This window comes from Notamacropus eugenii, chromosome 7, assembly GCF_028372415.1.
Source record: "Notamacropus eugenii isolate mMacEug1 chromosome 7, mMacEug1.pri_v2, whole genome shotgun sequence".
NCBI classification, from domain to species: Eukaryota; Metazoa; Chordata; class Mammalia; order Diprotodontia; family Macropodidae; genus Notamacropus; species Notamacropus eugenii.
The window spans coordinates 120,485,816-120,498,886 of NC_092878.1; the positions used below are offsets into that span (position 1 = coordinate 120,485,816).

Genomic DNA, 13,071 nt, shown 5'->3' on the forward strand with positions numbered 1-13,071 from the left:
TCTACCGAATCTTTTATGAGAGAAGTCGATACACAAATAAAGGGCTCCCTCAGTGAGGATGCTTGGGAACAAGCCAACTCTAACAAATGATATTTCACAAGGAACCAAGCACCTCTACCATTTGTAATTTAGTGGAAAATGTACAGAATATAAGCTCCCTCTGTACTTTTGTTTGTTATGAAACAGCACTTGATTTGAGTAATGCAAAATTCTAGTGTAGAAGCTCATTTCTAACAAGGTATTTCCCATCCAGGAATCAAAATAATTCATGATTCCTTGATAGGTATAATAACAGAACTAACCCTTCTCTGTGAGGAATAAAATAGGGCATGCACACTCATTAAAGTTGATTGTTAATGTGATGAAGGAGATCCAATGAATGGTCTAAGTTGAAGAAAAATTCTTTATAGACAGCTAGGCAGTTCAGTGGATAGAGTGTTGGACTTGATGTCAGGAAGATCTGAATTTAAATCCAGCCTCAGACACTAGCTGTGTGATTCTGGGCAAGTCACTTAACCTCTCACTTTCAGGTTCCTTATCTATAAAATGGAAATCATAATAGCACCCACCACATGTTGAGAAGATCAAATGAAGTGGCATTTGTGAAGCACTTTGCAAATCTTAAAATGCTATACAAGTGCTAGCTGTTGTTAATAGTACATGGTATTGTTATAGATGATGATGTCCGCCAGATGCTTCTATTTGTGGATGGCTTGGTGCTGGTTGCATTAAGCCCCAGAACATTTCAGAACCTCCAGGAAAGATCTATGACCAGTCAAAAGGGTTTGACCTGATCATCTACAAATGGATAAAGAGTATTGTCCAGATTGAGACATACATTTGGATGGATAACCTGTAGCACTGGTCCACCAGCATGACTGTATGGAAAACACTGTACAGATGGAACTTGGGCCCATATTTGGACAGGAAGAGAGAAGGCTAGATTGTTTTGGAGAAACTATAAAGCTTCTTTAATGACCCCAAACTTCCCTTGAAAACAAAAACCCCATATTTTAAATGCCAACATCCTACTCTAGTAGGATAGCAAGATATGTAATACAACAATCTCCAAATATTAAAAATTAATATCTCACAGAAGGCCATGAAGAAACACAATGGAGTCATGAGTCAGCTGTAACATATAAGCAATAAAGAACTTCAAAGAAAAATAAAACTATAGGATATCATCAAGGAAATTGATGAAAGGAAGAGAAGCTGTACTGGTGGTTGGCAACAGTGAAGGTTGACATAGATTTTGCAAATAAATGAGATCATAAATCTATGAAAGCATTCGGGTATTAATGCGAAGAAAGAAAGGATTATGAAGCACCTATGTGCCAGGCCCTGTGCCAAATACTTTGCAAATATTATCTCATTGGATCCTCATAATAACCCTGAAAAGAAAGTGCTATTTTGATCCCCTTTTATAGTTGATGAAGCTGAAGCAGACAAGGGTTAAGTGACTTGTCCAGAGTTGCATAGCTAGTGTCTGGGGCCACATTTGAACTCAGGTCCTCCTGACTTCAAGCCCAATCATTAATATGTATATTATATATAGTAAAATAGAGCAAATTCATGAATGTGAAATCTTTGAAAAGATAAAAATGAGAATAATTTTTGTGTCAAGTAAAACTCAAAAAACATATACTCTTTTACCCATACAATTGTTAACAAGTAACTCCATCTGACTACATGATTTGTGGGCCTACATCTTTGGGGACCAACACAGGGAAAACTTAGCTGAGCAAGCTGATTGTATTTCAGGACTTTTTTTCTTACACACTAAAGAATTTTCAATTTTTCATTTCCCTGTTTCATCACACCATCACTGCTTACTAATATGTGTTTCTTTCCCTTCTTTTTATCTTTTAAAAAATATTTGAAGTTCTCTGCTTTCCTTCCTTCTGCACTGATGCTCATGGGTGCCAAGCAGAGACTAATTCAGAGATGTCAACACCTCTACCCTTTTGTTAGCACAGCTCCAGGGATCACAGATAAAGCCCTGGAATCTGTCAGATACTAGGCAGGTGCCAATCTTGTCCTTTATCCAAAGTTCTAAAAATGTCCCTACTTTAAGTCAAAATCTTAAGTCTATGTCTTCTTATAAATCTCCAGAATGTGATGACATCCCAGCCTAGATCTTAAAGCAGAAACTCACCACTAAGAAAAGACCACAACATTCCAACAATTATTTTCATTTTGGGGAAGGAAGATAGCACAACTAAGCACACAGTCACAGACTGTTAAAACTGCAATGGACTTTGGAGAGTTCAAATCCAATTCACTTATTTTATAGATGAGGAAACAAAGTTCAAAGAAGCTACCTGATCCCAGAGATCACATAGACAGATAACTAAGTAGCATAAATCCATCATGTCATCTCTTTGCTTTCCATCACTGACAAGATGTTGACCAGAATTCTCCTGTATCAACAGCTAAACAACCCAGCCAATCCAACATTCTCAAAATGCAGTACTACTTTAGATCAGAAAAGAGTACAGCATTCGTGATAACTATAGCACATAAGTTATGGGAAAGGTCAGTCAGTTAATAACCAGTTATTAAACACTATACATGCTAGGCACTGTAATAAGTACTAGAAAGTATAAGAAGTAGCCTCAAGATTTCTCTTAGATTCTAGCAAAGTAAAGTATCTCACACTAATTTTATGGAGACGACGGAGAGATGTGGATTATAATAAAAGTAGATGGTTGGACTCAAAGAATCATTAACTGTTCAATGTCAACATGTAAGAAAATTTCCAGTAGAGAACTTAATGGTTCTGTACTTGAGTGGCACTGTACCATTTACTAGTTTTATCAGTAACTTAGATAAAAGCATACATGACATGCTCATTAACTTTTTAAGTGATGCCAGTCTTGCCACCCTGGAATGCAGAGTCAGGATCCAAAAAGATCTTGACTGGACTAAATCTAACAAGATGAAATTCAATAGGGATAAATATAAAGTCTTGGACTTGGTTTCAAAATATCAGTTTTACAAGTACACAAACAAATCAACTTCATAAGATGGCAGAGGCAATGATTAGACAGCAGTTTTCTAAAAAAAGATGTGGGTGGTTTAGAGAATGAAAGTTCAATATGAATCAGCAATGTGAAAGAGTGGTTAAAAAAAAGCAAATATGATTTTGGGACAATGGTAAAAGAAGCCTTTTGTTGCTGTTTAGTCTTTTTCAGTCACGCCCAATTCTTGATGTCCAATTCTTGGCAAAGATACTGAAGAGTTTTACCATTTCCTTCTCCAGCTAATTTTACATGTGAGGAAACTGAGGTAAACAGGATTAAATGACTTGGCCAGAGTCATACAGCTAGTAAGTGCCTGAGGCTAGATTTGAACCCAGGCTTCCTGACTCCAGACTCAGTACTCTGTCTACTCTTCCACCTTAGCTGACCAAGAGAGGTCTGTCTACCTTCCAGGAAAAATGAGGTAACAGTCCTTCTATACTAGGTCCTTATTTGACCTCCTCTGGAGTATTATAGTTCTGGGGGCCACAACTGAAAGATCCTGATAAGCTAGAGAATGTCCAGGGGACATGGTGAAGACACTCAAGTCCATGTCACATGAGGATCAGTGGAAAGAACTAAGGAAGTTTTGTGCAAAGAAAAGAAGATTAAATGGGACATGACAGCTTTGGCCAAGGATCTGAAGGCCTGGCCCAGTTGAAAAAGGGTCTGACTTGTTCTGTTTGACACTAGAAGGCAAAACCAGGAGACACATGGAAGCTACCAAAAAAAAGGCCAATCAAGGTTTGGTGTCAGGGAAAACTTCTTAACAATGACAGTCATCCAAAGATGGATGGGCTACTCTGAAAGGTGGTAGGGTTCCCCTTCCAGTAGGTCATCAAGCAGAAAATGGAAACTTGACAGGTTTATTACAAGGGCTATTCCTTTAGGATCTGTTTTAGACTAGGTAATCACTGGCACTCTTTGTAATGCATTTTTATTCCAAAGGCAAAGGAATGCTGGAACCAGCTCAAACCAGCTCATGAGAGTTCATTGTTAAATTTTCATTGTGAGTATTTACACCTGAGAAGTTCGCAAGCACCACAAATCAGGGCTAGATTTATTGTTTTACTGATTTTCTAAACTTTAAGAAGGTGACAGAGAAAATGTTACCAATGCAGATTTGACTTCAAAGCACGTTGTATGTGTATTTTTTGCTGATTGTTAAACATTTATCAGCACATCCTTATCCATAGGCCTTCTAAAAAGTGTCTAACACCATTGGCAAAACTGAACTTGATCACTGTTACATCAGGTTGTGCTACACAAAGAAGGAATTATCACCCATTGGCAAGGGGACAAAAGGCTAACGAAAGACAGAACTGACCTTCTAGTCAGGTAGCTATGGGTTCAAATCCTATAAATGACATATTTTGACTGATCCTTGACAACTCAAGGCAACTCTATGACCTTCATAAGTTGCAGAGTTTCTATTTACCTACAAAAATAAGTTTCCTCATCCAGAAATTCCCTATACCAATTAAATCATGGGTATGGTGACATATATTGGCAAGTTTAGTGCTTGTCCAGTTTTATGAAATCATTTTTTATACAACCATAGAAACAGTCGGGCTTCTATCATATGTCAGAATACATTTAAGTGTGGTTTGCAGCTACATAGTCTGGGCTCTTTATTACCCCCGCTCTGGTTGGGAAATCAGTTTTGAGAGAAAAAAAGAAAACAACTTTGGACTAAATGAGAACTACTTCTAATGATAACTCTTTGGATAATGACTACACTCATTCAATAAATGCTAATGAAGCACAGCATTATGTGAAATGTCCTAGGGCAGGCCCTCAGGGAAACACTAAGATAAATAGACCACAGCTCCTAAACTTTTAGAACTGATCCACTAATGGAGAAGGTAGAAGATGTGCATAGGCAACTTTAAATGTAAAAAAAGAGAACAAAGCAAGCTACTGTCAAGTTCCTAGAAAGAAACAAAAAACAATCTGCCCTCAACGTGCACTAATGTGGAAAAGGTTGCCAGTCTCACTCGCAGCAGTCATTTCAGCCACACCTCTATGGAGATGTCACAACTGTCTTCAGAAGCAAATGACAGCAGGACTGTAAAACCAACAATTAGTGCTGTGGCTTACCATGACATCTTTTCCCATCAGAAAGCAGGATAAACGCTTTGGGGCATGTACAGTAATAGGATCCAGGGATGTTTTCACATCCAAGAGTACACCCATGGTTCCAAAATGCACATTCATTGACATCTGACCAAAAGAAAATTAAATTAAATCGATATCACATTTTGTACTTCATAATCATTTTGTAGTTTTGTAACTATATCAATAAATCATTAGTATGAAATTCATTTGATAATTTGTATTTAGGTACAGTTACTTATCCATGGAAAAGACAGAGGTTCTGATAACTGAAATAAATGACAATCAAAAAACCATGGAAATATTACATATTAGATCCCATTCTTTCCTTTCAACGTAGGTCTCAGACTCCCTCCGGGATAGAGGTGACAAATTTCACCAAGCTAAAGCAGCACATTGTTTAATGTAAATTTAGAAAAGGCTGGGTTTTCAGTGGTTAACGGTGTCCCATCTGATTCCAAGGTTTCAGAAGCTGTGCAGTATCTGACAAGCACATACTTCCCATTAGTCTGTAACTGCGGTTATTTAAGAATGAAATTAAAATGTTACTTTCTCTTTCAAGTTATGCAGATTATTTTTCAAATAGCCACTAAGTTATTAAGACACAAATACTTATTAACTTGTTTGGATCCAACTACTTAATACATGGAATTGTTAGGTATTTCTTTGTGTCTAGGGGTTCCATCAAAAAATTACTGAGACACAAAAAGCTCCATAAACTAAGGAACTCTAGGGGCCTCTGCCATAAGATAAAAGGATGTCCCCAACTCAGACCTTTCACCTGTCCTACCAGCCTGAGCACTTCCTCCATGACCTCTCCCATTTACTATGCCGCTATCCCCACAAACTTTACTGTGGCTTTGTTTGAAACCCCAGATCTCATATGTTTCTAATTCCTCACCCATCTCAACCTGTCCTATGTCAAGAATTAAGAGGCCTGATCTAGGATTCCCTTGGAGGTCCCTCCCCAACTTAGTTCTAGGGCATCCTTTTGAGAGCACACATCCTGAGACACAACCACTAATCTGGCTCTCTTCTTTGGTAAACCACCTACAAACTCCAAGATGACATCTCTAACATCTATCAACTTGAGCCTGGAACCTCAAAACTGGAGTAGGGTCTAGAAAGCCCATGGGGGAAAATAAGGACCCTAGGAGTGCCTACAGGGACTCAGGTCCTCTCTGTGTTTTTAGACTTTGAAAACAAGCCATCTAAGTTTCAAGGTTGTTGTTTGTTCTTCATTCTCAAAGAAGACCACGACATAAGGAAGGTGATGCCATGACTTGCAAGTGAATTGGATTTAAGTGAGGGTGGATTGTGCAAAGTCACCAGCCTCACTTAACTCCTCCAGAGTCATCTGAGTCCAGTGGCAAGATATAAATCAGGAGGACTGGAAATAGTGCCCAAGTTTCAAGGTTATAGAAATAATAATAGCTAACATTTATATGATGTTTTAAAGTTTGCAAAATGCTTTGGAAATCTCTCATTTGATTTTATCCTCATGACATCCTCTGAGGTAGCAGCTCTTCTTATTCTCATTTTTCAGATGAGGAAATTGAGACCTAATGAGATTAGGTGGCTTGTCTAGCATCATACACCTAGTAAACATCTGAAGCAGGAGATGAATTCAGGTCTCCTTAATTCTAAATCTCTATCCACAAGGCTACTGAACTATCTATGGAAATAAATAAAAGAGACAAAAGGTTACTGCTTTTAAAACCCCAAATATAAATTGGATTTAGATTGGTCTCAGGTTAGAGGTTCTTGGATGAGCTCCGAATAAGGGAAAAACCCATCCAACCAGACTGGTTTGCCCTGTTTCAGATAAAGATTTAATGCATTACCTTTGCAATACCTCCCATCTCGACTTAACGTGTAGCCTTCTGCGCATTTGCATTGATGGGACTTAGGGTCCTGCCCACACACGCTGATCCTGCTGCAGCCACTTTTCCTTAAGTTGCACGATTCCTGCTCTAAAAGAGAAGGATAGTTTATTTAGGATGAAGATGAGTTCTGACACACTTCATGTTTTATTCCTTCATAGTCCTTAAAAAGGTTAATCTCCCACTGACGTCAATGGAAGCAATTGCCTTTGCAAACATTGGCACACCTCTGTGATATCCTGGATTCCTCTGAGTTCTAAAGTCCATTTGTTTATCTAAGAGTATAAAATAATACACCTTTCAGAAGGACAGGGAGGGAGCCCTGGGCACCTGATTTCACCTGGTTGTTGTTGAGTTTTTTTAAAGAAATAAATGGCAAAAGAAAAAGAAAAAAGAAAAAGAAATAGTAGACATTTGTATATTTTGGGTTTCCAAAGCACTTTTTATATACATTATCTCATTTAGTCCTCATGATATCCTTAGAATATAGGTGCTATTATTATCATCTCCATTTTACAGATAAGGAAACTGAGGCTTGGGGAGTTCATCATCACACAATTAGTAACAGAAGAAAGATTAGAAAAAGTCTGTCTTCTGACTCCAAGTACAGCAGCCTTTCTACCACATTATCTTACCAGAAACACAATTCTTCCTTTATCATCCCCTCATCGCTTTTATGCAGAGATAGGCACAAAACCAAACATCCTCACTATACCACTAATATCTTATTCTGTGTTCAGTTTGACACAGATTTTAAAAAGTTCTAGTTGGGTGATACAAATCTGAAAAATGAGGGCCCCTACCCTCCCTCAAGTTTAAAGCTATACAACCTAATGAAACAATATGTACAAAAATACACATAATACAGAGTCAATCTGATAGAGACAAAGGAGATAGGAAACCTGGGAAGACTTGTATGAGCTGATGCAAAGTGAAGTAGGCAAAACCAAGAGAACAAGTTATACAATAACAACATTCTAGTAACAAGAAAAATAACAACAGCTTTGAAATACTTAAGAACTCTGATCAACACAGTGACCAACAAAGGCTGATGATTCAGCCTTTGCTACTTAACTCCTGACAGAGAAGATGGACTCAGGATGCAGAATGAGACACACATTTTTGGAGATGGACAATTTGGGAATTTGTTTTGCTTGACTAAGCATAGTTGTTTCATGGGGTTTGGCTTAGTTTGGTTTTTTGTTAGGATGGGGGAGGTTGGAGGGAGAGGAAATGAAATGCTTATCAATTTAAAAATGGGCAAACAGGCAACACAGTAGATAGAGCACTTAGCTTAGAATCAGGAAGATTCATCTTCATGAGTTCAAATCTCACCTCAAACACTCTCTAGCTTGTGTGATCCTGGTCAAATCATTTAACTCTGTTTGCCTCCATTTCCTCATCTGTAAAATTAGCTATAGAAGGAAATGGTGAACCACTTCAATATCTTTGCCAAGAAAACCCCAAATGGTGTCACAAAGAATCAGACATAACTGAACAACAATTTTTTAAACTGAAGGGCTATTGTAAAGGGAGACAGAACAATATTTAAAATTTTCTGAAGACAATGCAGCCATCTCTCTTGCTCCTCCTCTTATTTAATTCTGTGACTAATTGATGTATGGCCCAGTTGTACTATCTACCCAAGACATGTATATAGGTGTGCACTGATGAATGAGCACATTGTAATGATTTTATCAGTCATTCAATATCACATGAAAAAGTCAACCTCACCAAAGATGACCTTGATATGTGTGTAGATTATTCTCATAAAATGTTTATATAGAGGGAAAAGGAAGCATTTAGGCCAATAATTGTTGATGTCCTTTTAACTGACTTTTGTGGTGGTGTGGGGGAGTGTGTTAATAAATCCTGAAATTGGTTTTTATGTCTTTGATATCTTCCTTTCTTTCAAGTATCTTATGAATTAATTCCTCACAATTCTATCACCTCCAGCACAGGCGTTCTCTTTTAAGCATTTGTATTAATAATGCTATTTTCCCCATCTTTGTTCTCTTTTGCATCATTCAGACCTTCTCGATAAGGTCTTTCCCAAGTCTCAGTTTATTTGAGACAATGCCCATCCAATGACCAAGTCTTTGATGACTCTGGAGGAAAGAGTGAGGCTGAAGGCTTCATGCAGCTCTGTCTCACTCAAATTCAATTTATGGACAACTCAAGACATCACCCTCCTGATGTCATTGGTCTTTGACAATGAAGGACAAACACCCACAACAACCTCCCCCAACAAGTACATTTGGGACTACAATATGAGTTTAAATATAGTAGCTTTACTTTCTTTGAGAATGAAAAAGATTTTTCATAGTTTCTCCACTTTTCTTCTTGTATGTCATCCTCCTTACATTTTCATTCTTTGATGCCCTTGAGATGGCTTTGCTTAGCAGAGACTCTTTTCCAAGCTTTCCTCAAGTTGTTTTTACTGCTTCACTCTGCTTTATAGAGTGGCATTGCTTACAACTATCTATCATCCCCATATGAAAGATTTTACAAATTAGTTTACAATCAAAACCAGGGTGCCCTTAGTTGGCTCTATTTCCCTCTTTGGCAAGTAAGTCAAATGTTTGCTAACTAAGGGACTTTTTAGAAACTTTTGGTCTCATTTTGGCACTTGATTTATATCAGAAAAACTTCTAAATGAAATTATTATAGTCTGCATTTATTATTTCTTCTAACCATATCTCATTTTTATTATCATTATCTAATTTAAATAGTCCTAGACAGAATTATTGTAATTGTACACCATATCTTTTTTTATCATTTTTATTGTTTGTTCTAACTTTGTATTAACTTATTCTTGAACAAATTGGTCCTCTGTACTCAGCTGATTCAGGGGTGACTTACATATCACTAACAAATCATTTAATGTTCTTAAAATATGACCAATTACATTTTTAAATGTTATTCAGTGATCATCGTGTCGAACCTCAATTCTTTTCTTGAAGAATCTATTCAGGGTTCACAGGCATGAGGCTTTTTGTATTGTCTACAAACCTTTGGCCTCTTTATTCCTCATCCATATTTTACAATTTATTTCTAATTATTCTTACTTATTACCATTTTTGCCATCAAATATCAAGATTTATGTTGACTTCTTTGGAGTCTTATCAAGGTAACAGAATTTTCCTACCTCTTTCTCCTTTACCTCTTCCTCTTCTATAACAGATATTCATAAACAATTTGAAATTATTTTCATGGTGGGGTTTTTGCATTTATCTTAGGACTTACCACAGGACAAGATCAACAAATGTCCCATGAAATGATATTCCTTGCTGCCTTGTTGTATGAAATAAACCCACTCAGCCAACTCCTTTATCTGCCATTTCAAGGAAAATCAGTGAGCCACTTCCTTCCTTCCTTCCTTCCTTCCTTCCTTCCTTCCTTCCTTCCTTCCTTCCTTCCTTCCTTCCTTCCTTCCTTCCTTCCTTCCTTCCTTCCTTCCTTTCTTCATAGCAGAACAGCAGAAATGGGGGCTGAGGCCCTCAAAATCACCCAGTTCTTGGATCACCTATAAACTCTAACTTTGCATTTGGTATTTTCAATGTGAGATCTTGCTGCTGACAACTATAAAGGTGAAGGAATGCTGCTGTTTATTTGGGTTTTTTTATCAATTGTTGTTGTTCAGTCATGTCAGACTCTTTGTGACTAGACTTGGGGTTTTCTTGCAAAGATACTAGAGTGGTTTCACCATTTCCTTCTCCTGCTCATTTTACAGACGAGGAAATTGAGGCAACCAGGGTTAAGTGACCTACCCAGGGTCACACAGTTAGTGCTTGTCCTCAGTCACATTCGAACTCATGTCTTCCTGACTACAAGCCTGTTGCTTTATCACCTGTGCCACCTAGCTGCCCTTTATCAATCATGAAAATATAATTCAAATTAGAATATAATAGGAGTATATTATGAGAGCAGAAATAGCAGATATCCCTTCCGGTTTGGCAGATATGGGATTGTTTGCTTGGTCAGATTGGTTTCTTAAAGTTTTTCGAGAGAGTATACAAGTATCAAGCAAACTTTTTTTACATCTCTTTTATACCCATAATTGTCTCTTCTCACATTGATTCTGTTTACTTTTAATCCAGTTGCCTTAAACCACCAAATACTTTGCTTCACTACTTCGTTGCAAAATGAAAGCAGAAAAGAATTCTTATCTCTTGAAATTGACCTAAGACACTCTTACCTTTCTTCATCTGATTTGCTATAGTCTTTCTTGGCTAAAATCTCTGTTGGTTCTTTGACTAGCTTTGAATTTGTTATGCTTTTTGATCTCTTGATATAATCCTTCAACCCAGCGAAGAAAGCTAAATCAATCTCTCCAACTTTCTCAAGTGCCTTCAGAATGTTACCTAAGACCTCTTTTAGGATTTGAATCGAATAGATTCTCCTAAGATCGTTACTTTGGAAGGTTTGGGGTAAGTTTCTTGTTGACAATTTTCTTAAACCTGAAAGTAGTTTATTTACAATTGCACTGCTATCCAACTGTTTGTATACATCTCTGAATACCTCATTTTAATGGTGTCACAATTCTCCCCCCTGATAGATCGTCATCCTCCTATAGCGTAATAAATGACCTTGGAAAGATACCATAATCAAGCACTTTATCAGACTGTGGTTGACTTGAAACTCCTCAACTCAAATTGTTTCTCAGACTCATGTATATTTATATACATATTTGCATATATGAATATATAATGATATAGAAATATGTAAATTATATACAATTATGTTATACATTACACAAAAAATGTTATATAAAAAATCTATGAATTACAACCATATAATTATATAATATATTCTATATTTTCATATGCATACATACATACATATATACATGGTACATGTTCTTTGTCTTTTTTTATCTATAGCTCTTAGCACAGCACCTGATATATGATAAGTACTTATAAATGTTAGTTGTTGGTGGCGATGATGATGATGATGATGATGGTATATCTCAACCCCTCTAGGCTATGGGGGAGAGGGGAGATCTGTAGAAAGGGGTCTTTCCTTCCCTCCTTCCCCATTCTGAAGACCCAAAACCCATCTAGATGCCAAAGGACCTAGAGCAGGGGTGGTGAACCTGTAGACTCAAGGCCACATGTGGCCTTCTAGGTCCTCAAGTGTGACCCTTTGATGGAATCCAAACTTCACAGAACAAATCCTCTTAATAAAAGGATTTGTTCTGTAAAACTTGGACTTGGTCAAAAGGCCACACCCAAAGACCTAAAAGTCCACGCACGTGTGGCCTTGAGGCTGCAAGTTTCCCCTTACTGACCTAGAGGATCAAGTGTTTAAGGGGGTCCTTCTCCCCAACCATTTTTCCAATGATCCCTTTCTCTTCCCTCATCTTGGTTAAACATCCCCATCCCTACAGAAAGGAACTCAGAATCCTCATTCCACTCACACCTTCAGTTCTACTCCCCTTTTCCCAAAGATGGTGGCCCATACTATCAGTATCTCTAATGTCTTCCAGACCATCTGCCTTGCAGCTAAACTCTTTCACATGTGTATATGTGTTGTCTCCCCTAATTAGAATGTCAGGAATTATCTCAGTTTTCTATGTTTATTCCTGGCATTTAACTTGGCATACTTAATAAAAGTTTTTTCATTCATTCTTTCCTATAGCTATAGCAACAGATGAGAGAAATTATCTATCTATTTATCTATCTATCTATAAACATATATATGTATTTATATATGTGAGTTCATATATATATATGAACGTGTGTGTGTGTGTGTGTGGAGGTGGATGTGTACATGTATGTCTATGTGAGTGTGTAAGTATATGTGTACGTACATATAGATGTATTCACCAGGCCCATGCGTGAATCTTTTTTCTCTTGAGTAGTACTATCCAGAACTTGAGTTTTGAATGGCTTAACCTTCTAGAAGTCAGGCTTCCCTTAATGCCAGTCAAATTCAAATAGAAAAGAATCCCTAATTCCTGCTTATAGATTTAGAAAAACACCAACTAACATTATGTTGCATTGTGGCTGCTAGGTGGCGTAGTGGATAGATAACTAGTCCTGGAGTCT

At 37.4% G+C, this 13,071-nt stretch overlaps 1 protein-coding gene across 1 annotated transcript in view; it reads right to left on the reverse strand.

Moving 5' to 3' along the window:
• The window catches only part of EGF (epidermal growth factor), a 143,017-nt gene that overhangs the window by 87,621 nt on the left and 42,325 nt on the right, over positions 1-13,071 (reverse strand). Inside the window, exons 7-8 of the mRNA XM_072623378.1 lie at positions 6,983-7,111; positions 5,124-5,246 (exon numbers count right to left, since the gene is read on the reverse strand). Coding sequence (XP_072479479.1) covers positions 5,124-5,246; positions 6,983-7,111 — 252 coding nt within the window. The remainder of the gene's footprint in view (positions 1-5,123; positions 5,247-6,982; positions 7,112-13,071) is intronic.